The 23068-nt window shown below is 49.6% G+C and overlaps 1 protein-coding gene across 4 annotated transcripts in view; it reads left to right on the forward strand.

Moving 5' to 3' along the window:
* TSC2 (TSC complex subunit 2) overlaps positions 1-23068 on the forward strand; it is a 33348-nt gene that overhangs the window by 8990 nt on the left and 1290 nt on the right. Inside the window, exons 16-41 of one of the 4 annotated variants that reach the window (XM_064726454.1) lie at positions 62-178; positions 634-756; positions 1021-1127; positions 1878-2031; positions 3039-3161; positions 3472-3606; positions 4069-4258; positions 4625-4718; positions 5201-5303; positions 5520-5614; positions 8012-8143; positions 10021-10185; positions 10892-11044; positions 11190-11302; positions 11824-12045; positions 13063-13278; positions 14829-14897; positions 16933-17096; positions 18200-18684; positions 19551-19626; positions 19875-19961; positions 20203-20389; positions 21203-21342; positions 21545-21623; positions 22134-22225; positions 22475-22573. In XM_064726454.1, the coding sequence (XP_064582524.1) occupies positions 62-178; positions 634-756; positions 1021-1127; positions 1878-2031; positions 3039-3161; positions 3472-3606; positions 4069-4258; positions 4625-4718; positions 5201-5303; positions 5520-5614; positions 8012-8143; positions 10021-10185; positions 10892-11044; positions 11190-11302; positions 11824-12045; positions 13063-13278; positions 14829-14897; positions 16933-17096; positions 18200-18684; positions 19551-19626; positions 19875-19961; positions 20203-20389; positions 21203-21342; positions 21545-21623; positions 22134-22225; positions 22475-22573 (3720 nt within the window). The remainder of the gene's footprint in view (positions 1-61; positions 179-633; positions 757-1020; positions 1128-1877; positions 2032-3038; positions 3162-3471; positions 3607-4068; positions 4259-4624; positions 4719-5200; positions 5304-5519; positions 5615-8011; positions 8144-10020; positions 10186-10891; positions 11045-11189; positions 11303-11823; positions 12046-13062; positions 13279-14828; positions 14898-16932; positions 17097-18199; positions 18685-19550; positions 19627-19874; positions 19962-20202; positions 20390-21202; positions 21343-21544; positions 21624-22133; positions 22226-22474; positions 22574-23068) is intronic. The other 3 variants (XM_064726450.1, XM_064726451.1, XM_064726453.1) reach the window with 3 other exon arrangements.

Here is a 23068-nt window from a genome sequence, read left to right on the forward strand (position 1 = left end):
ATGGAAACAGAGAAAGGATGTGCTGCAGGTTTCAACCACGTGTTGCTTTTCTCTTTCACAGGTGGCTGCACATTCTCTGTCATCTCCCTCTGAACTGGAAGAGAGGGACTTGCTGTCATATTCAGCTTCTCTGGAGGATGTCAAGACAGCAGTTCTTGGGCTCCTGATAATTCTTCAGGTAAATGCTGCAGAGCATTAAACACAGATTGTTCATAATACTCTTCTGCTAGACTTGGCTTTTTAGGTACTAAATATTCTGACTTTTAACTATTTAATATTTTAAGTCTTGTTTTGGTCAGTGCTTTGATTTTGAGCCCTGTGGGACTGTTTGCTAAATGTTGTATATTCTTAACTCCCACTGCACAACCCAGATGAGCACATTTTCCTGTGTGGAGGGAGGATGTGCCCATAAATTAGCTGAAAGGAGGAGCTGATAACCTTGAATAGATTTAATAGGTCTGTTGTGTTTGGGCAGCATGTCCTGGGCTGTTCTCTGGAGCAGCTCTGGATCTTTGCAGAGGTTCCTTGCAGAGCCATACAGCGAGGATGAAGCTTTTGCTGCCTTTCTGCAGGAAGTGGCAGTGCAGCCCCAGGGGTGTGACAGGGCTGTGTGTCTGTGTTTCTGTGCTGCAGACCAAGCTGTACAGTTTGCCCTCCAGCCACGCCACGCGCGTGTACGAGATGCTGATCCAGCACGTGCAGCGCCACTACAAGTTCTGCTACAGCCTGCCCGTGGCCAGCAGCATCAGGCTGCAGGTAGGAGCAGCCCCTGTGCCCCCAGAGCTGCACAGCCCGCTGGGTTCCTGGGTCAAGGTGGGGACTGGGTGCTCTGGGGCTTGCAAGAAGTAGAATTAATGTTCCTTGGCTCACACAGGTGTGTAAATGCGGTGCGATGCCTCCTGCAGAACAAGCTGTGGCATCTCTTAAAAATCCTTCTGCACCAGGAAAAATATCATGTAGGGGTGGGAGAGCATTGCAGTGGCTGAGGTTTGAGTGACTCCAGTGTGTTCCCTGTTGCAGGTGTTTGATTTCCTGCTGATGCTCCGAGCTGACTCCCTGCACCGCCTGGGCCTTGCCAACAAGGATGGAGCAGTGAGGTTCAGCCCCTACTGCCTCTGTGATTTTGTGTAGGTTTCTCATTGTGTCAGGCAAAAGAATCACAGAGTGGTTTGGGTTGGAAGGGATCCTAGAGCTCATCCAGTGCTCCCCTGCCATGGGCAGGGACACCTTCCCCTGTCCCAGGCTGCTCCAAACCCCACCCAACCTGGCCTTGGACACTTCTTAATTTATTTTTTATTTTTAAAAAGCGTTTTTCCAAACTAAATTGTGTTTCCAAACTAAACTGTGTGCTGAGCTCAATGTTCCATCAGTAACAATCTGCAGTTTTTCTAAATCTTCCACATCCAAGACCAGTCTGTAGTTACAGCCTAGGATTGTCTGAACCAGTAAGGCATTGGTGAGCTGTTCTTACAAATCACTTACCTGCAGAGCTCTCAATCTCAGACATGAAATTTAAGTTCCTGCTCACAAAGCTTCCCCTAAAAATGTGCAAATTTTTGCCTCAAACCAGTTCCACGCTGAATTTGATTCAATGATTTGTACAAATCTGGCTAGTTTTAATTTTATAGCTTGTCTAAAGTTGTGTAACACACCCCAAAAGATATCTTTATAAATTGGATAGAAAAATCCTTCATTGATCAAATTGGCTGATTGCAGTGTGTCTGCTGGGCAATCCTGTGCTTTTTAAAATTGAAAATGCAGATTATATTTGTCAGTCTTTAACCTGGCTCCCAAACAGAGCGATGCTGTAGGTCACACGAATAAGCTGTAAAAATGACATGTATTTTTCTGTGTTTTTCTCCCTTTCTGTGCTGCAGGGAGGCAGAGAAAAGGGCTTCTGAGAAAAAGCCCCCTGGCACCCTGTCCCCACCTTCAGGCAGCCCCAGTGTGCCTTCCCAGGGTGGCACCGTCCGGGTGGGACACCTGCCCTACTCCATGGTCTTTGGGGTCCTCCTGCAGTGTTTGAAGCAGGTATGTGCCCTCCTGGCATCCTTGTGTCCCCTCCTGGCATCCTTCTGTCCCCTCCTGGCATCCTTGTGTCCCCTCCTGGCATCCTTCTGTCCCCTCCTGGCATCCTTGTGTCCCCTCCTGGCATCCTTCTGTCCCCTCCTGGCATCTTTGTGAACCCTCCTGGCATCTTTGTGTTCTCCTGGCATCCTTCTGTCCCCTCCTGGCATCCTTGTGTCCCCTCCTGGCATCCTTGTGTCCCCTCCTGGCATCCTTGTGTCCCCTCCTGGAATCCTTCTGTCCCCTCCTGGCGTCTTTGTGAACCCTCCTGGCATCTTTCTGTCCTCCTGGCATCCTTCTGTCCCATCCTAGCATCCTTGTGTCCACTCCTGGCACCAGCTGCCTGTCAAATTCCAGCCCAGAGTTCTTAAATAAATCCTGAAAAGCAATTTCTGCTCCTCCTGCTCAAAATCTGGGTGTGATTGTGCAGCTTCACAGCCACCAGTGGGAGCAGCAGTGCAGCTCTTGAGAAAATGAGCACAGCTTTCCCTGCACTGCTTCAGAGCAGGCAAGGGCAAAAGCTGTGCTTGTTAAACAAGATCCAAGAGGCCATCCTGCTTCTGAAAGGGCATTTGGAAATAAAACCTCTCCCAGTGCGAGTTTGCGAGGTGTTTTGGGAATGTTTCATCAGCAATAAACCGTAAATAGGAATTGTTCCTGAGGGTGGCATTGGACACGGTTCTGTGCTGAGGGCTTGGCTTGCTCTGGGAGTTAATTGGTGCTGGTGCTTTGGAGAAATGGATTCTGGCTGTCAGATCTCAATGTAATTCCTCTTCCAGTTTGTGGTGCCAGTATTGCACCTCGAGCTGGGTGACAGACAGGGAGAAACTTGTGACTTCTTTTTCTGTATCAACCACGACAAGGCCTGCATCTGCCTAGGAAATGACACATTGTCTGCAGTTTGATTGATCTTCCAAACTCAAGTGAAATCGTGCAAAAATTTTCAAGCTTAACATTTCCTGTCTTTGCAGGAGACAGACTGGAAGGTGCTGAAGTTGGTTCTCAACAAATTACCCGAGTCCCTCCGCTATAAAGTGCTATTTTTAACTTCTCCTTGCAACATAGACCAGCTGGCCTCTGCACTGAGCAACATGGTAATGCCACTGAAGCACAGTCCCCAGCTCCTTGGCTTGCTTGGGAATTGCTTGGAGGGGATTTTTGAGTGTTTTTTTTTTTGTCTTCAGACTAATATTTTTACGATTAGCAGGCTGGTTGTCAATCCTTACTCACCCTCTCTTTTGTGAGGGCTGTTCTAGGTACAGAATAGGTAATAAATGTGTGTTTTAATGCATGTATATGGATATATGTATACACAGGTCTTGGGGAGCTGTGGGCAGTGCCTTCTGCTGCCTTTCAGAGGGTGTTTCAGTGAGAGGTGCCCTGACTGGCTGTGTGATTTGTCAGCTCACAGACAAGAAGACCACGGACAGGCTCCACGGGACCCCCGAAGGCTTTTCCCGCACGGATCTGCACCTGGCTGTGGTCCCCGTGCTGACAGCACTGATATCTTACCACAACTACCTGGACAAAGCCAAGCAGGTGTGGGGACACGGGGGGCTGCAGGGAGGGCAGAGCCTGTAGAGCATGGTTTAGCCTGGGAGCTGGTTAGGAGACAGGAGTGCAAGGTAACACTGCCCTTTGCTGTTGGTGAAAAAACACTTTGGGAACTCCATGTAGGATTAACTGTGGGTTCACTCCTCACCTCTCTCCCCTCACAGATCACTGAGTGATTCTACCCTCTTAGAAACACAAAATTTCTGTTAAATCAGGAACTTAAAGTCTCAACTACCTACTTGATTTGAGTTCCCTGATAAGAGTTTGGCCTGGGGTATCTGCAGCGTTATTTAAAGCTCAGTGTTAGCACTCAGCTGTGTCACCCAGCCTTGCAGCAGGGGTGCCTTGCAGCAGGGGTACCTTCAGGGTGCCCTGGGGTGCTGCCAGGAGTCAGGGGGTGCTGTCAGGGTGTTCTTTGGTGTGCTGAGTGTTTCCCTGCCCTGCCAGCGAGAGATCGTGTACTGCCTGGAGCACGGGCTCATCTACCGCTGTGCCAACCAGTGCGTGGTGGCACTGTCAGTCTGCAGCGTGGAGATGCCCGACATCATCATCAAGGCACTGCCCGTCCTCATTGTCAAACTCACCCACATTTCTGCCACGGCCAACATGGCAATCCCTCTGCTGGAATTTCTGTCGAGTAAGTCGTGATGTTCTTCCTTTCGGTTTCTGTAGTTGTGGGTTTTGTGTGGAATGGGGGGATGTTGGTCATATGGAATGCACTGTGATGCCCTTGCTTAGGTTGTAAATGTTGGATCACCTAATTTGTTACAAGTTTTCTGTATGAAGCTCTTGCTCTGAAGAGAGAAACACACTCTGTGTTGTGCAGCCATATAGAAATACCAGCTGCTTTCTTCTTGCATGACGTGATTTTAACTTCCATGTCACTGATCATTCAGAAAAAACCAAAAATCTAGAAATTGAACTGAGTTAGGATGTTGAAGGGTTGTGTGGAAGGGTGTGTTGAGGGCTCACCTGTGCTGGTTTTGCTGTTGGACTCTTGCAGCTCTGGCCAGGCTGCCTCACCTGTACCGGAACTTCGCGGCAGAGCAGTACGCCAGCGTCTTCGCCATCTCCCTGCCCTACACCAACCCCTCCAAGTAAGGCCACAGCAACGTGCTTCTCTCAGCTGTGAAACTCAGAGCTTGGAAAGCCTTTTCTTGTAGTTTTTGGTTCAAGGTTATCCACAGGATGTTGCTCATTCTGGTGTCACCAGGCTTTTCCTGAAGAAGGGATATTTCTGCCTTGTGAGGGTGGGCAGGCCCTGGCACAGGGTGCCCAGAGAAGCTGTGGCTGCCCCTGGGTCCCTGGAAATGTCCAGGGCCAGGCTGGACAGGGCTTGGAGCAACCTGGGATAGTGGAAGGTGGAACTGGATGATCTGTAAGATCCCTTCCCACCCAAACCATTCTGTAATTCCATGATACAATTCTAGGACATCATCACCTTGGACAAAAACCTGTTTTTCTTGAAGAGAATTTTAGAGGGCTTTTTTTTTCCTTTACACTCTGATTAGGTGAAGGAGCAGTTCAGTGTGCCAGGCTGAGCAGTGCACACTGAGCTGGGGTGTCTCTGCTGCTGCAGGTTTAACCAGTACATCGTTTGCCTGGCCCACCACGTCATCGCCATGTGGTTCATCCGCTGCCGCCTGCCCTTCCGCAAGGACTTTGTCCCCTACATCACCAAGGTAATGGCTCTGCTCAGCCCAGCAGCACTCAGGGGACCTGATCCAAACTGAGCTGAGATCATTGGAGCTTCTCTTTGAAGCCTGCAGAATTCTGGTTGTCCTGTCAGCGTCTCTGTGAGCTCTTGTGCTTTGAGTTGCAGATTTTGAGTTGCAGATTTTGAGCTGCAGATTTTGAGCCGCACGTTGTTCACGTTGTCACCTCCTGTCCCCACGCAGGGCCTGCGCTCCAACGTGCTCCTGTCCTTCGATGACACCCCAGAGAAGGACAGCTTCAGGGCTCGCAGCACCAGCCTCAATGAGAGGCCAAAGAGGTAAATTCTCTTGGAGCCCAGCAGGGTTTGGTGTTCCTGCTCTGGTGTCCCTGAGGGAGGCTGGGTTCTGATCCCCATCTGGCAGTGCAGTAAGCAAGCAAAGTAAACCTCTTTAGGTCAAAGACAAGTGGGTTGGTGAGAGGCTGGGATGCAGCCAGGCTGGCAGCCTGGTGGGGCAGCTGAGGCAGCACTGCCTGTCCTGCAGGCCTGTGCAGCCCTTTTGGTGCTCACTTCTGAAAATCAACACTTGTGTCAGGTTGGGGTGTGTCAGTGCAGTGTGAGCAGAGATGAGAGATGAGGGTGATACCAGAGATAACAGAATCCCATGTTCATGTGGATTATGTGAGCTCCTTTTGATGATTGATCTGTAACGAGTCATTTTCAGATGATTGCCAGAGAAATGGTTGTGATCAATGACCTGGATAAATTATAGAGCCAGTCCTGTGTTTTTCCATGGTGTTCCCAGCCAGGTCAGTGCACTGGCTGGCACACAGCTGCTTTCTGTCCAAGCCCTTTTTTATTTTTTGAATCTTTGAAGCCATCATGACAGTTTTAAGCAAAGCCTTCAGAAGTCAGAGCCTTTCTTGCCAGCAATCATTCAAGGTAACATTTGCCAGGGGAGGAAGATATTCCTTGGAAGGCATTCAGGGTTTCTCCAACATCCTTTTACCTGCAGGGATTACCTAAACTGGTTCACTTAACTTGCTTCAGTGTTGTGAGCAGTGAGCACATGGTGGCATCTGAGCCCTGGGGAAAGTGCCTCTACTTCAGCTGCAAGGCTGCAGCAGTCTTGCAATGCAGAAACACCATCCCTGCCCTACTGCTGCAGCTGTGAGCCTTGTGTTGTGTTTCATCTCTCCCATCTCCTCCTCTTTCATCCAGCAACTTGGAAGAGAAGGCTTTTGACACTCATCTCTCCAATTAGAATCCCAACTAATCTTTTTTTTTTTCTTTTTTCCCCCTTAAAAAACCTGTTAAATTCTACCAGGTTGGAATACTACTGTCTCTAAAGGCTTTTGCTGGATCACTTTCCACAGAGATCTCTGCTGAGGAGCGTGGCTGTACTCAGGCAGTGCCCAAAGCACTGGAATAGCAGGATGCCACTGCTTCTGGGCCTGGCTGAGCATGGATTCTGGCCAGGGCAAAGAGGAAGGGCCTGGAGCAGATTCCAGTTTCCTTCCTGAGCAGTTTCTGGGCTTGGTTTTTAGTCCTGAAGCCCAAAGAAGGTTTCCCTGCCATAGCTGAGGTGCTGGGTGTTCCAATGGTAATGATCCCAGCAGTTCCCAGGGCTGCTGGGTGTGCTGATGTTGGTGTAGGGGATGATCCCTGAGCATGAGCCTGGGCTCTCTGCAGCAGCTGTGGCCAAAAGTGCTCTGGGAGAGGTTGCTGGGAGAAGGACAAAGAAATTCTGATCCCTGCAGGTGGCAATCTGAGATGTAAGAGCTCACTGAGATGAGGATGGCAGACAAATTGTGTTTAGAAAGAGCCAGAAGGGTTAAATTAGTGCCTGCATTTTATCCCTGGGGACGGGAGCTGCTGGACCAACTGTTCTGCCCAAATTAGCCCGAGCCTGGCGTGCATCTCAGTGACTAATTAAAGTGCCTCTTGGATCTTAATTGGATCTTAATCGCTGTCATCTCCCACGTGTTCCTGGCACTTGCCAGTGTGCACAGTAATTTCCTTTCTGTGCCAGCCCAGGGCCCAGGGGGTTCCCTGGAGCTGGGGTGGCACAGGAGCATCCCCAGGGCTGTTTGTGGGCTCTGCAGTGTGGCAGGGTCTGGAACAGGGGCTCAGTGTCCCCGGGGCCTCGAGCTGGGCTAAGGGACACCTCTGGGAGGCCCTGGGTGTGCTGTGACTCAGCTTTGGGCCAGGCTTAGTGAGGACAGAGATGGGTGCCATAGTCCCTGTCTCTTATTAAAATCTGCTGTGACCTAGTGCAGGTAAAGCATTTTAGGATCTGTGGAAGCCCTCAGGTGTTGAGCCATGCTGAGTTGGGGCAACACAAGAGGGGTTGAAGTGCACAAAACTCCTCAGCCTTGAGGAATTTGTGCCAGGGAGCCCTCAGGTGCCCTTGCCTTTGCTGAACAGCCCAGTATTCCAACTCTCATTTCAACCAGTTTTTTTCTTTTAACTTGTACTAATTTCATTTGTTTTGTAGCACATTTAAAATCTTGTTTTCAAAATGTGGTTTGTCTTTTTAAAGCTTTCAGCTCTGCTTGTTTGTATGTTTTAATTTTTGTTTCCCTTTTTTTTTTTTTTCTGGCATTTGTTTTATTTTCCATCACCCTCCGGGATCCCCCAATATTGACCCTGTGACTGTGACCTTTCAACCTACATCCCTACAATGGTTTCCTCCCTTCTGTGACCTCTTTTGGGGCTTGGTGCTTCTCCACATAGTAGTTTAAGACTAGCCAAAAATGCAAAGCAAGGCTTGAATAACTCTCCTCCAGTGAAAGAGCTGAAAGAACCCTCTGCAGTTGATGCCTTCCGATCCCGCAGCATCAGTGTGTCTGAACATGTGGTCCGCAGGTAGAGGCACTTTGGATGGGGACAATCCAAGAGCAGCTGGGCCCTTGGAGGTTTTGCTGCCAGGGTGGGTGGAAGCAGGGTGGATTTGCATGTGGGATGCTTGCATGACTTGGTTATCCCATCCAAAACCGGCCTCGGGCACAGGCGAGGGCTTTGGGAAAGCATCCCGAGGCTTCCCAAGGCCACGTCACACCCTGGGTGTCTGTGCTCACCTGGCCACGTTCTCTGGTGCTTTAGCAATCAAAGATTCTGTTTTCAAAGTAAAGGTGGTGAAGGGGAAAAAAACCCCCAAACAAACCCACACACAGAAAAAGGAAAAAGGTTGCATTCTGCACAAGTGAGAATCCTGGGTACAGCTCACTAAAACTTGAGCCTCTCAAGCAGGGGTTTGATTCAGGAGAGGCTCTGGAAGCTCTGCAGAGTCATGGAGAGCTCTCCTTCCAGTCTAGTTCTGGCCTCAGTTTAGGATTTGTTCTTCTGAAGGAGCTGGTGAAGTCTCCTGGTCTCAAGAATGATGCCATGAAAAACCTGGATTTGTCTTTCCAGAGACGAGTGAGGGCTGTGCTGAGCCCATATGAATTGTTGCTTTCACAGCTAAGGAAAACAAGATTTGATTTCAGAGATTGATTTGATTGACTGACAGGTTTTGATGGCAAGCATTGATCTGCTCCAATGAAAGATCTGAAATAATTGATGCCAGTTTTTAAAACATATTTCTGGATCACTTCTCTTGAGTGTTAAGCTGCTGAACCTGAAGAGTTGTGCCTTAACCGTAAGATTGCTGTCAGTGGTACTTGATTTGGTTTATTTTTTTTTTTATTTTTGGCTCTATGTAGTGTTTGGGGGAGACAGGCTGAAGTGACTGAATTGCAATTATAGTTCTGACACTTCATGTAATGGGAGAAATCCTTCCCTGGCAGGGTGGGCAGCCCTGGCACAGGTGCCCAGAGCAGCTGTGGCTGCCATGGATCCCTGGCAGTGCCCAGGCCAGGCTGGACAGGGCTGGGAGCACCTGGGACAGTGGAAGGTGTCCCTGCCATGACAGAGGTGGCACTGGATGGGCTTTGAGGTCCCTTCCAACCCAAACCCTTCCAGGATTCTCTGATTTCCCTATTAATCATGAGGTGATTTTCTTCTCTTGCCTTTCAGTGTAAATGGTAGCAACAAAAAGTTCAGATAATTGCCCTTAATGAAGCCAAAGAATTTGCCACATGACAACAATTTTGGCTGTGCCTCAGCTTAGTTTGTATTACAATGACATAAGGAATTGTCTTTATAAAGTATTGCAGTCCAGCCTAAAACAGAAATGGTTTTAAACTGCTTTGCTGATTTGGCTGATTTGAAGGCAGACCTTCTCTCTATTCTTGTGCCAATTTCCTGTTCAGAGTGCAATGTTTTTTCCTATTTCAAGTTAAATTAGGTTTTACGTAGCTATTGAATTTGGAGGGGAAAAAAACCGATATACGGAAGAGATGCAACAGAGAAAAGAGCAAACCACAGGAGTATAAAGTGAAGTGTGGAGTGCCCCAGTTTCTGGCTCATGGGCAACCTGCTGCCTGGGAAGCTGGTGCTGCTCATGGGATGCTTGCCCTCAGCATAGATTAGGAGCTCAAAGCTGCCACTCTCTCCTTGCTTGGTGCACTTGCCCATGGGCCACCAACGTCAGAGAGCGCTGGCACTGGAGGCTCTCCAGAGAAAATCCCCTTGCTGCAAGGACAGCCTGGGAAGCACAGCACCAGGCTGATCCCAAAATCTGTTTCCCAAGGCCTGGGTGTGCTGGCTGGCACGTGCATGCACAGCAGGGGCTGCATCCCATCACCTGTGGGCACGGGGACGTGGTGCCATCTCATCGGGCACCTGGGGCCTTTCTCTTCCAGCCGCATCCAAACCTCCATCACCAGCTCCAGCCTGGGCTCTGCAGATGAAAACTCCATGGCTCAGGCTGATGACAACTTGAAAAACCTGCACCTGGAGCTGACAGAGACGTGCCTGGACATGATGGCTCGATACGTCTTCTCCAACTTCACCGCTGTGCCCAAGAGGTCAGTAGGGACACACGGGTGGGACTCAGGTTCATGTCTCACTCTGTTGGTGGGAAAATGTTGGGATTGTGGCAGGCTCAGGCTCTGAAGCCTTTCCTCACTGATAAAATCTTGGCTAAAAAGGAGGAGATGAGGAAAGACTGGAGATGGGAAGGCTGTGGTGAGGTCTCAGAGCCCCTGAAGGGGCTCCAGGAGAGCTGGAGAGGGACTGGGGACAAGGGGTGGAGGGACAGGACACAGGGAATGGGTTCCCACTGCCAGAGGGCAGGAGTAGGTGGCATACTGAGAAGGATTTTTTTTCCTGTGAGGGTGGTGAGACCCTGGAATGGATTTCCCAGAGGATGCTCCGTCCTTGGAAGTGTTCCAGGCCAGTTGAATGGGGCTTGGAGCAGCCTGGGATAGTGGAAGGTGTCCCTGCCATGGCAGGGGGTGGCACTGGATGGATTTTAGGGTTCCTCCCAACCCAAACCAGTCTGTGGTTCTTTCAAATCCACTGGAGCAGGGCTTTGCTCCCTGTCCTTGCAGGATAATCCCAGCGTGCTGCAGCAGCTCATCCATCATCCTGATGGATAACAGAGATGTGGGCAGCCAGGGGGGGTGGCACAAATGCTGTGTAAAGGAGAGCAGGCAGCACCTCCTGCATGGTTAATGGCACCAGCTCTGTTCTCTGCCTGCTGAGGAATCTTCATCCCAAATGTGTTCCCAGGTCTCCCGTGGGGGAGTTTCTGCTGGCTGGAGGAAGGACCAAGACCTGGCTGGTTGGTAACAAGCTGGTGACCATCACTACAAGTGTTGGAACGGGGACAAGGTCCCTGCTTGGCCTGGACTCTGGAGAATTCCAGAGCCCCCCAGAACCAAGGTAGGTGTTGCTCCCATTTCTGGAAATCTACGGCTGACAAAGTCACCTAAACCACTGCTACATCTTTGTAGCATAAGAGGAATGTTTTATTTGTCCAGCACGCCTGATTCCTCCCTCAACATCACCAATGTCTCCTTTCCTACAGCTCAGACCCTGTTTTGCAAGTGAGACAGACCAAGGAGGCTCCAGCCAAGCTGGAGTCCCAGCCTGGGCAGCAGGTTTGCAGGAGCTCCCGCAACAGAGTCCGATCCATGTCAGGTGAGTTCCCATCCTGGGCTCTCCCTGCCACAGCTTGAAGGCCTGGGTGCCTCCTGTGTCTGAGCTAATTGGAGATCTGGAGCTCTCTGGTGTTTAATGAGGAGCAGGTAGCAGGAGCTGTTGGCTTTAGGTGTGGTGAGGCTCCTCCTGCTTTCCTCTCTTCGCAGGAGAGCTTTGGTGATCACATAAACTGCTTTATAAAGAACACATAGAACATCAAATTCTCTTTGTGGTTTAGCCCCAGCTGGCAGCTAAGCCTCACACAGGTGGTCACTTTGTCCCACACAGGGAGATGGAGGAGAGAGTTGGAAGGGGAAAAGTAAGAAAATTTGTGGATTGAGAGAAGAACAAGTTTAATAATTAAAATGAAATAATAGTAACAACAATAATTGTAATGACAAGGGAAATAAAATCAGTATACTGTGTATGTGGCTGCTAGAAGAAGTTAAAAGCCTCATTCCTGAGATATTTTCGGGGCTAACTAAGCGTGTCTCTCCCTTGGATTGTGTCTGTCCTGCCAGGTGGTCATGCCTTACGTGTTGGTGCCTTAGACAGCTCAGCCTCCCACTTTCCCAGTGGCTCAACATCCCAAGGGACACAGGGCCCTGCTGCTGCTGCAGCCCGCCCAGACAAGGCCAGTCCTGCTCCACAGACGGCCCTGCAGAAGGAAAAGGCCAACTTGGCTGCCTACGTGCCCCTGCTGACCCAGGGCTGGGCAGAGATCCTGGTGCGCAGGCCCACAGGTGGGTACCTGAGTGTGGGGGGGATCCTGGGGAGAGCCCAGAGCCTGGGGGAAGGAGAAAAATCCATATTTAGTTGTAAATAAATCTGTTTATGGCTTACTGCCTTTTGAAACTGTAGAACCATGGGATGGGTTCCATCCAGTGCCACCCCTGCCATGGCAGGGACACCTTCCCCTGTCCCAGGGTGCTCCCAGCCCTGTCCAGCCTGGCCTGGGCACTGCCAGGGATCCAGGGGCAGCCACAAGTCTGGACAGCTCAGCTGTGTTTGCTCTTAGGGAAGGAATAACAACCTGTTCAAGGTCAAAATGCTTGAGCACCAATGTGTTCCACGAGATTAACAGGAATTACCTGTTTCAACTGAAAGCTGTTTCATGAGAAAGTAACTGACCTGGTGTTAATTAGGACACCTGAGTGTTTTGGATGGCTTTGGGAATCTGCTGTTGCAGTGAGTTACCGGGGGTGGGTTTTGAGGAGCTTGGGGTGCAGTGCAGAGCACTGGGAGTAGCAAATTAATTGAGTCATTCTGCAGAACTGAGAACTTGCTCTGTTTGGCTCTTTTACCTGCAAATTCCAAAACAATGTGAGCATTTCCAACAGGAGCTGTAACCTGTGGGGGAGCTGGGAGACGGTGTTCACAGGGGTCTTATGCTGAGAATCTGGCTCCATGTTTCAGAAGGCTTGATTTATTATTTTATGGTATATATTACATTAAAACTATATTAAAAGAATAGAAGAAAAGGCTTCATCAGAAGGCTGGCTAAGCTAAGAATAGAAAGGAATGATAACAAAGGTTTGTGGCTCAGCTCTCTGTCCGAGCCAGCTGGGCTATGATTGGCCATTAATTACAAATATCTAAGATGAGCTAATCAAAAGTCTACCTGTTGCATTCCACAGCAGCAGATAACCATTGTTTACATTTTGTTCCTGAGGCCTCTCAGCTTCTCAGGAGGAAAACTCCTAAGGAAAGGATTTTTCATGAAAAGATGTCTGCAACACTTCCCCCCTTGTCTGGTGCAGGCAACACGAGCTGGCTGATGAGCCTGGAGAACCCGCTGAGCCCCTTCTCCTCAGACATCAACAACATGCCCCTGCAGGAGCTCTCCAACGCCCTGATGGCTGCAGAGCGCTTCAAGGAGCACCGGGAGACGGCTCTGTACAAATCCCTGTCCGTGCCCTCCTCCAGCCTGGCCACGGGCACGGCCAAGCCCTCGCTGCTGCAGCGCTCCAACACAGGTGGGGGCTGCGGGCAGGGCGGGCCAGCTCCGGGCTCTGCTGGGTCCCTGCAGGGCTGCCACAGCACCTGGGAGTGTCAGGGGGCCAGCACTGAGAAAGGGAAGCGGTTCTTGTCCCTAGAAGGGAAAAATTCCCTTCCTCTTGCTTCTGCTGGTGCGCGGGGGAGCAGGAGGCAGGGGGAGTCACGGAGCTGCTTTGGAGGAGTGGTGTGGTTGGTGTGTTCCCCAAATGAAAATGAACAAAGTCATGGATCTGTTCCCTCTCCCACTTGTTTGGGGCTGATCTGGGCATCCCACATGTGGATGGATCTTTCCATGCAGTGTTTCCATTTCCATTTGTCTTCAGTTTGGGAGTCTGTGTCGGGCACTCGGAGCTGCAGGTTCCTGGGGCATGGCCTGTCCCAGCCCTTGGCAGCCAGGAGGAGTGGGCTGCCTCTGGCTTTTACAGCAGAATGCAAATCCCCTTGGATTTACCCACCTCTGAAAAGGACTGTTCAGCCTGCAGTTGAACCACTCGAGTTTTCATTTGCTGGCTTGATTTTAACACAGTGGCCAAGGATTTTCACTCTATTTAATGTGGTGCTAGTTCCTCTTAAAAACTTGTTAATGTTGGGAGATTGGTGTTGACCAAGAGCTGCAGTTTTTAAAGCTTTCTGCAGTCCCTGCTCGAGCTCTTACCAGTGGTATCCAACACTGAGGCTCTGAGCACTGCAGGCACCATCAGAATTGAGCAGCAGTACCAGCAGACCAGGCTTTGCTGGGGAAAATGGGATGGATTGTCTGGAAATCTGGTTAAAATGCCAGTTTTCAGCTTTCTTTGAAGCAGGGCAGGGTGTGTTTTAGTGTTTTAGAACATGTAAACACAAAATTGGAGCCAAAATCAAATTATCGCCTCTTACAAACAAACAGAAAAATTATTCTCCATTAACACTTTTGTGACTCTAAAAATTCGTGGTATGTGGAGCTAAGTGGAGAGCTGAACCCATGCCACCTGAATGCCACTCCTGTGCCAGTCTGGGAGTCATTTGGGCCCCTCCTTGTTACCCAGACTTGCTGGAGCTGGCTGGGCAGTGACTGGAAGAAGTTTTGCTGTCCCACTGTGACACGCCTGTTCTGCCCCTTTAGAGGTTAAACCTCTGTGGGTCTTTACCCAGATTTTTCAGGCTCTTCTGTGGGTTTGAAAGTGACCTTGTGCAGGTCAGGAAAGGGTCAGCCTGGTTTCCTGTGTGTGCTGGGATATCAGGAAGGGATTTTCTGTTCCTAAGCCTCCTCACAAAATGCATTCTGCAAAGGGAGCAGTTGGAGCCTGCACTGTTGGATGTGTTTATTCCTCCTTATTCGTGTTGAGACCTTGTGCCCTTAAAGTATCCCTTTGGCATCTGGTGAGCTTATCCCAGCTTGTTCTTTCCTTTGTTTCATTTATTTATTTGTTTGTTTTAAACTAGGCTCTTGGTTACATTTTAAACTCTGTGCTTTTTAATTTTTTTATATTTTTTTCATATAGTCTCTCCTTCCTTTTGATGTAGCTGCTCACTTGATTTCCCTTTGCAGTGGCCTCTTTCTCTTCCATGTACCAGTCCAGTTGTCAAGGGAAGTTGCACAGGAGCATATCCTGGGCAGGTATATTTATATATCTTTAAGGAAAAAACCAACCAAACAGTATTGCCATAGAAGAACACCTCTGATTCATAGAAAATGTATCCCTCATCCCTCATTTTCCCCTTCCATGTCTCCTGTCTGTCCCCAGTCTCATCACTCTCAACAAATGGGATCTTGACTAGCATGAAGAAGTCCAAGCCAGATCCAACATTTGCAAGTGCAGACAGTTCCTCAAAGCAGCTTTTAGCTGGGGTGGCTTGTGAGTCATGAGGCCAGTGTTAAATGACCTGTCAAAACGTGGCTGGGTTAATTAATCCTTCATTTGCAGCTTCATTTTCCAATTGGCTTTGTGTTGTGCCCAGTGGAAAAGCTCCCAGCTGTGAGGAGAGCAGCGTGTGCTGCAGGACAGGCTCCCCTTGGAGCTGCTCAGCCCACAGGGAGCTGCCAGAATTGGGCACAGAAAAATAAAAGCAGCTGATAATATGTATAGATTTCATATATGGATAACGTTCAGCCAGCATGGAGCCTGGTTAAGAGCTTTTTTTTAAAAAAAGAAATGTATTTCAGCAGAAAACCTGCTAAATTTTACCTTTCAGAAGCTCTACAATAACGTCAAATCTTTCTCCACTTCAGTAAAATTTATTTCATAATTAAATGAAGTGGAGATCAAATTACACACTTTATGAGCACAACACCTGCATTGCTTTGATAACCTGCAATGCTTTGTGATTTTAATTAGAGGGTTCAAATGTCTTTCTGCCTCTTTCCTTCACTGGAAAGCTCCCAGCAGAGCAGTGGGGTGTTCTGAGCTGCTGCTGGCTGCTGTCAGAGGCCTCTCAAAGCAACACAAAGCTGCTGCAGTTCAATATTTTTCTGTACTTCCCCCTGTTCCTGTTATTCTCTTCCCACCTAAGGAATAATTAGTGCTTGGGTTGTTTCAAAGCACCAGCAATCTTGGCAGTGGTGTAGGTGGGGAGCTTGGCAGCACTGGGTATCTGCAGGTGTGTTCTGGCTTGGACAGCTAACCAGATCAGCACGTTGTTTTGGTTCCTTTTGGTTTGTTTTGTATTTTTAGAAGGTTTGTGTGTGCAATGCTAACTCTTAATTGCTTCTTTGAAATAACTTTGGTCCTGCGAGCTGAAATCAATCCAGGAAAAGCTGCTTTAGTGATTTTTTTTCTTTGTATATTTTTTTTTAATTTTGCTGATTTTCTTTATATTTTTTGTGTGTGCTAATTTTTTGGTTTTATTACTTTTATCGTTATTATTTTGGAAAACAAATCTTGGCCTTTCAGATTGGTCTTCCAGTCCCTTGTGTGCATAATGGGAAGCCTCCTGTTCTCCAGCCTTTTCCTCAGGACAAAAAGCAAGGCCAGGAGGAGCCTTTGGTCAGACTCATCCCTGTGGTCAGTGCCTGGAGCAGATCCAAGGTTAAATCCTCCACGTAGGCAGGGCTTTTTTGTCAGTGTGGTTCCACTCCCTGTGTGTGTGAGCAGATGCCACCGGTGCCCCTGTCACCCCTGCTCTCGTCCTTCCACACATGTTCAGGGCTGAATTGTTCTGCTTCTCCCGAGACGTTCTAGGAAAGCTGCCAAACTGCAAGGAAATGGCTCCTAGGAAAATTTCTGATCTCCTTGTAGGCCTCAAGGCTCGGGAGCATTGCATTTCAGTTCAAGAAAAGCTCCCTTTGAGAGCTGATGTCTCCAGTGAGCTTTTATCCCGTACTTTCCTACACCTCTGTAGTTCCTGTCTGTCCTGATAACCCACGTCCAAGGTCCCGTTTCCTCATCCCATGCCCTGTTGTCCATCAGCAACAAATTGGAAAAAACAGCTGCACTTCCTTGGCCCAAAAGGCAGGCTGTGAGGGAGAGGTGATTTATTCCCTGCAAAAAGAGCAGCCAGGAGCGAGTCTGACGTGCCAAGAGATGCCAGGGCACTCACTGGGCATGGCCTTCCGTTGAGATCCCGTAGGGAAAAGGCTGGTGCTTGAGAGGAGAGGAGAGATGGGGGCCTGTCCCCGTGTCCCTCTCTCAGCTGCCGTGCCCGTGTCTCCCTAGAATCGGCCGTGGTGCTGGAGGAGGGCAGCCCGGGCGTGGACATGGAGCTCAGGGAGGCCGAGTCCCCCGCCGAGTCCCCCGAGAGCGAGGACGCCGAGACCTCGTGTTCCGAGCACGTGCTGAGCGAGGAGAGGTTTGGAAAAGCCCAGGACTCGTACAGCAGGGTAAGGACAGGCCCAGGGGGGGATTGGCCATGGGCTCCCTCATGGCGCCCTCAGGAACTGATCGCTGATGGTGCTGGGCGCGTTCAGGGGAAAACCTTGATCCACATTGCTTTGTACTCCTTCCTGCCCACTTTTCCTTGGAAGTGTTGGGGTGCCTTGAGCCTTGCTGCTGTCAGCTTTTATTCTGGCTGTCAGGAGAAGGAGGGAATCAGTCCCTGTGAGGGTGGGTGGGCAGGCCCTGGCACAGGTGCCCAGAGCAGCTGTGGCTGCCATGGATCCCTGGCAGTGCCCAAGGCCAGGTTGGACGTTGGGGCTTGGAGCAACCATGGTGTGAAAAACGCCAATCATTTGTTTTTAAAATTTTAAAAGTTTAATAGTAATAAAATGGTTATAAAAATAGTAATATAATTAGAGTAATAATAATTTGGAGAGTTTTAATTAGGAAAATATGAGACAATAGAGACAAAGAGTTATGGATGTCTGGGTACCTTTTTCTGGACAGCACAAGCCCGAAAAAGGACCCAGGTTAACAGAGGATTAACACTTAAAAACAACAGCCTGTTGCATATTCATACACCTTGTACATGATGCATAAATTCCATTCAAACACAGGATTCTGTCTGGTCATCTTCCACTTCTTCCTCTGAATCCTAACAGCGCCTTCGAGGTGGGAAGAAGTTTGTTTCTTTTGATAAGAGGGCAATAAATTCTTTTTCTCTGAAAGATTTAGGTGTCCTGTGACTGCTATTTCGCTGCAAGTGCTTTCTTTAAAAAAAGTATCCTACATAGCATAGTCTCTATTTCAACATTTTTTTTATAACCCAAAACTATATTTAACACGCTACTTAAGAAAATCAATACAGCATTACTTTCTAACACAAACATATAATATTCATTTTAATATTTGCAAAAAGCCAATCATAAAATACATGCATTTTTCAAAGATGGGATGAGCATTCAGGTCTGTCCCAACCAGAACCAATCTCGGGTTCTCTGATTCCGTGAAAGCTGTTAATATTTTCTCTTTTTTTTTTTTTTTGTTTTGTTTTGTTTGGGGTTTTTTGTTTGTTTGTTTGTTTTTTATTTTATTTTTTTTTCCCCAGTCCTCCTCCACGTCCAGCCAGGAGGAGAAGTCGCTGCGCTCGGAGGAGCTGTGTGAGGGCGGGATCCCCATCGGGCGTGAGGAGGGCCGGGCGCTGGAGGAGCTCTCCTTCCAGCCCTCACAGCCCCTCAGCAAGTCCAGCTCCTCCCCGGAGCTGCAGACGCTGCAGGAGGTGCTCAAGGACGCCAACGGGCGGGAGGTGCCGCGGAGGCTGAGCACGGAAGTGAAATCCAAATCCCAGTCGGGGAACCTGGAAGGGGAAGGCCTGGGCGGATGGCCGGGCCGGGCCGAGGACGGCCGGGCCGCCGGGCAGGGCGGCGGCACCGCGGCTGCCACCTCGCCCCGCTCGCCCTCGGGCCACCGGCCGCGGGGCTACACCATCTCCGACTCTGCCCCGTCCAGGAGGGGCAAGAGGATCGACAGAGACGCCTTCAAGGGCAGGGCAGCGGCGTCCAACACGGAGAAAGTCCCTGGGATAAACCCCAGGTGGGTGCAGAGCCCCTGAGCTGCTCCATCACGGCTCCTTCGGAGGGGCTGCACAGTATCCCATTAAATAATTAATCATTCAAATTATCACCTCTTAAAACAAACAAATTATTCTCCATAAACACTTCTGTGACTAAAAATTTGTGGTATATGGAGCTGAGTAGCCCATGCCGCCTGAATGCCACTCCTGTGCCAGTCTGGATAAAGCTCCTGCTTTATTCAGGAGCTGATACAGACCTGTTGAGCACACTACCATGAAATGAACTTAGGGATTAGGAGACAGAGCTCCCAAATGGTGAAAGAAATAGATGGGTAGTTTCCTCCTGTACTTAATGTACTTAATTAGGGGCTGTGGTTTGACCATAGGTTACACAGAGTTAATTTTGCTGTGAATGATGTGGATTGCTAGTTTTGCATTTTGAGAAATAGAATGTGCAAAATCCTAAAAAGAAGGAAAAGAAGGGTTGTAATAGAACCTGGGTATTGTTAGCTGTCCAAAATTGCATGATGAGACAATTTTCATCTGATTGAGGGCAGGTAAAATGCAAATGTCTGCGCAATCATGTGTCTGAGAGCCTAGAAATGTCCCCAGAGCTGTGGAGGGCATTCCTGCTCCTCCATTCCCTGCCTTTGAACAGGGAATTTGTGTGGCTGTTGCTGTTTGACACAGCATTGTTCTTCAACAGGGGTCTGTTGCAAACCGCAGGTAGTCCAGGCACTCAGAGTGTCTTTGAAAGATGAATAATACCCTGTTAGCATTTTAATTCCTCCCGTTTTTCTGCTGTACATAACGTTCTTACCTCCAACAGATCAAAACTGACATTAATTTTTATGGTAACAGATTTTTCCCTCCTTCTCTCCTTCAGCTTTGTGTTTTTACAGTTGTACCACTCCCCCTTCTTTGGTGATGAAAACAACAAACCCCTCTTGTTGCCAAATGAGGTAAGCAAGGAGTTGTATAAATCCTTAATTTTTTTAACCTCATGACTTTCTTGGAATGCAGGTGATAATTGCAAATATCCAGCTCAGGTGCTGCAGTTTAAAGGTGTTTCCCACCAGCAGTGCCACAGGTGGGAGATCTCTGTGTTGGGGTTGTGGAGGGGATTGTTTAAAGCTGGCAGAATGGTGGGATGGTTTGGTTGGGAGGCACCTCCCAGGCTGCTCAGATTGGGTCTCTGTTTTGATTGCAGACGTTTGAGAGGTCGGTGCAGCTCCTGGATCAGATCCCATCCTATGACACACACAAGATTGCAGTGCTCTACGTTGGGGAGGGCCAGGTGAGTGTGTGCAGGGTCCTGGATCCTTGTGGGGTGTTGGGAACCTCTCCAGCTGTGGGGTTTCCCTGCTCCAGCTGTGGGATGTGCCCTGCTCCTGCAGCAGCCTTCCTTTTCCTTAATTTCCTGTGCTAAAAATGAAACCCTTCTGTGGGGGCAGTCACCTGATCCCAGGAAGGGTCTGTGGTGCTGGTGCAGTGCTGCTGGCCCTGAGTGTGACACGTGCCATGTCCCTGTGTCCCAGAGCAACAACGAGATCGCCATCCTGTCCAACGAGCACGGCTCCTACCGCTACACCGAGTTCCTCACGGGCCTGGGCAAGCTCATCGAGCTCAAGGACTGCCAGCCTGACAAGATCTACCTGGGTGGCCTGGACGTGTGTGGGGAGGATGGACAGTTCACCTACTGCTGGCACGATGACATCATGCAAGGTGGGCTGGAGGGATGCTTTGTGTCTCCTCACCTTAACTGACCTGCATCCACACTGGTTCCTTCCCAGGAGAATGTGCTGGGCTCTGATCCCCTCCTGTTCTCTCTGGTAGCTCTGCAAGCCATGTGGGAAAGCTCAGGCCAAAACATACCTGCCTTACTTAATAAAAAAAATCACACCGGTTTATAATGGTCTGCTCTGTAAAGCAGTCTACTCTGTGAAAAGTTCTGCTCTGTAAATCTGTGAAATTATCAGCTCTTTAAAGGCAGGCAGGGTTTGGTTTGGAGATTTAGCTGCTGTCCCCAGCTGCTGTAAAAGCTCTTCACTGAGGGTGGTGTCAGTTTTGCTGTGTTTCTATGAAGAGCAGTTTGGAGCAGGGGGTGTCACTGCTGTGGCCATGGCTCGTGACAATGCAGTGTCACCCAGCTCCTGCAGCACCAAGCAGTGCAGAAATCATCCAGGAGCCAGCAGGATATGGTGAACTTCCCAAATTTTTCTGCACAGCTCTGTGCTCATCACATGGAGTCCAGTTCCACCTGGGGCTCTGCAGAGCTCAGTTATGATGAGTCCTGGTTTAGGCTCTTTTGCCTCTTTCCTCCCTAACCCAGGGTCTCCTCCCTGTGCTGCTGTGGTCCTTCCCACTGGTTGCTGCCCTCTGCGCTCCAGGGACCCTGGAGCATCCAGTGGGAATGGATTCAGCTGTCACAAACGGGGACAAACCTACTGAAGGAGCACAGTTTGTATTTTTATTACTGGCATGTGACCATTGCTGCTTTCCCAGCACATCCTAAGGATCTCTGTGTTCCCTCTCCAGCCATTTTCCACATTGCTACTCTGATGCCCACGAAGGATTTGGATAAATACCGCTGTGACAAGAAGAGGCACCTGGGGAATGATTTTGTTTCCATTGTTTACAACGATTCTGGAGAGGATTTCAAGCTGGGCACAATAAAGGTAGGGGATTTTCCTCATGGGTGTGTTACAGCAGGAGCACAGGGTTGTACCCTCATGTGTGTGGGTGTTACCCTAAAAGCTGTGTGGGGATTATGGGGGGAGCTGTTGGCTGTGGTGGGTTCACTGCTGTGTGTTTATGGCGTTCTCAAACCATGATGCTGCCAGGGAAATGTTTCTGACTGGTGCATTGGCTTCTCCTCAGGGGCAGTTCAATTTTGTGCATGTGATCATCACCCCCCTGGACTACGACTGTAACCTGGTGACGCTGCAGTGCCGGAAAGGTGGGAGTGAACCTCAGCCCATGCTGTGCTGGGGGTTTGTGCTTCAAAAGTTAAAACTTCCAGGAGAAACTCTCTGGAACCAGTTTGCCCAGTTAGATCTGGGTTTGCCCTGCTCAGGTACCTTCTCTGGATTGCTCATGCTGTGTTCAAGCCCAGGACCCAGTACCAGCAGCAGAGCAGATCCCTCCCTCCAGCAGGTCTTGGGAATGCTGGAGGACATGGGGGGTTCAGCAGTGCTGGGGCAGGTGTTGTACCAAAGGTGTTTCTGGCCACAGTTGGTTCATGTGAGAGCCCAACAGGCTCTCCCTAAACTTTTATGGAGCAGCCAGGATTTGAGAGCCAGTTGTGTTAAACTGCTGAGCAGGTTCTGCTAGAGCAGGAGCTGTGGAGCTTGTGGGTACTTGGTTGATACAATTCCTCAGGTTTATTTGAATTAGATATTTAGTTACTGGCAACCTTTTGCTTCTTAACTGTCTTACAAGAATTTTTTCTTGTTCCTTTAAACTAAAGACATGGAGGGTCTGGTGGACACGAGTGTTGCCAAGATCATCTCTGACAAGAACCTGCCCTTCGTGGCCCGTCAGATGGCCCTGCACGCCAACGTGAGTACCCCCAGCTCCCTGAGCTTCTTGGCCCATCACCAGCTTCCAGGGAAACAGGCAGGGCATGCTAAAGCAAAGAAAAACTTTTCCACTTGACCTTGAAGCCAGAGTTGGCACCTGAGCAGTCCTAACTCAGCTGGATTGCAGTTGCCGTCAAACTGCTCTGAAAAATTTGACGAATTTTATTGTTGTGGTTACATTAATGTGGCTCCTCTCTTTCCCTGCTTCTCCCCACCCTTCCCACCCCAGATGGCTTCCCAGGTCCACCACAGCAGATCCAACCCCACGGACACCTACCCCTCCAAGTGGATCGCGAGGCTGCGCCACATCAAGAGGCTGCGGCACCGGGTGAGTGCAGCTGCCCTGAGGGTGGGACTGGGCTGGACTGAGCCTCTGCCTGCAGCTGAGGCAGGTGAAACCAGCTGTCAGCGCTGGCTGTGTGTACAGAGCTTAGAATCCAGCTGGTCATGGAATCAGAGTTTGGGTTGGAAGGGACCTTAAGGATCATCCAGTTCAAGTGTGGCAATGTCAAACAGTTTCGCTGGCAGTGAGGGCTTTGGGAAGCTTAATCCTGGAATCCCAGAATCACTGATGTTGGAAAAGCCCTCCAAACCCATTGAGTCCAATGGATGTCCAATGCCCACCTTGTCCCCAGCTTAGAGATTGCCACCTCCAGGAATTCCTTGGGCACCTCCAGGGCTGAGGACTCCAAACCTCCCTGGGCAGCCCTTCCAGTGCTTGACCACCCTTCCCATGGGGAAATTCCTCCTGGTGTCCCATACCTGGACACAGAGTGGCACTGCCACAGTGTCCTGGTAACCTGCCCTGCCCAGATGGAGATTT

Source organism: Zonotrichia leucophrys, chromosome 14 (genome assembly GCF_028769735.1).
Source record: "Zonotrichia leucophrys gambelii isolate GWCS_2022_RI chromosome 14, RI_Zleu_2.0, whole genome shotgun sequence".
NCBI lineage: Eukaryota > Metazoa > Chordata > Aves > Passeriformes > Passerellidae > Zonotrichia > Zonotrichia leucophrys.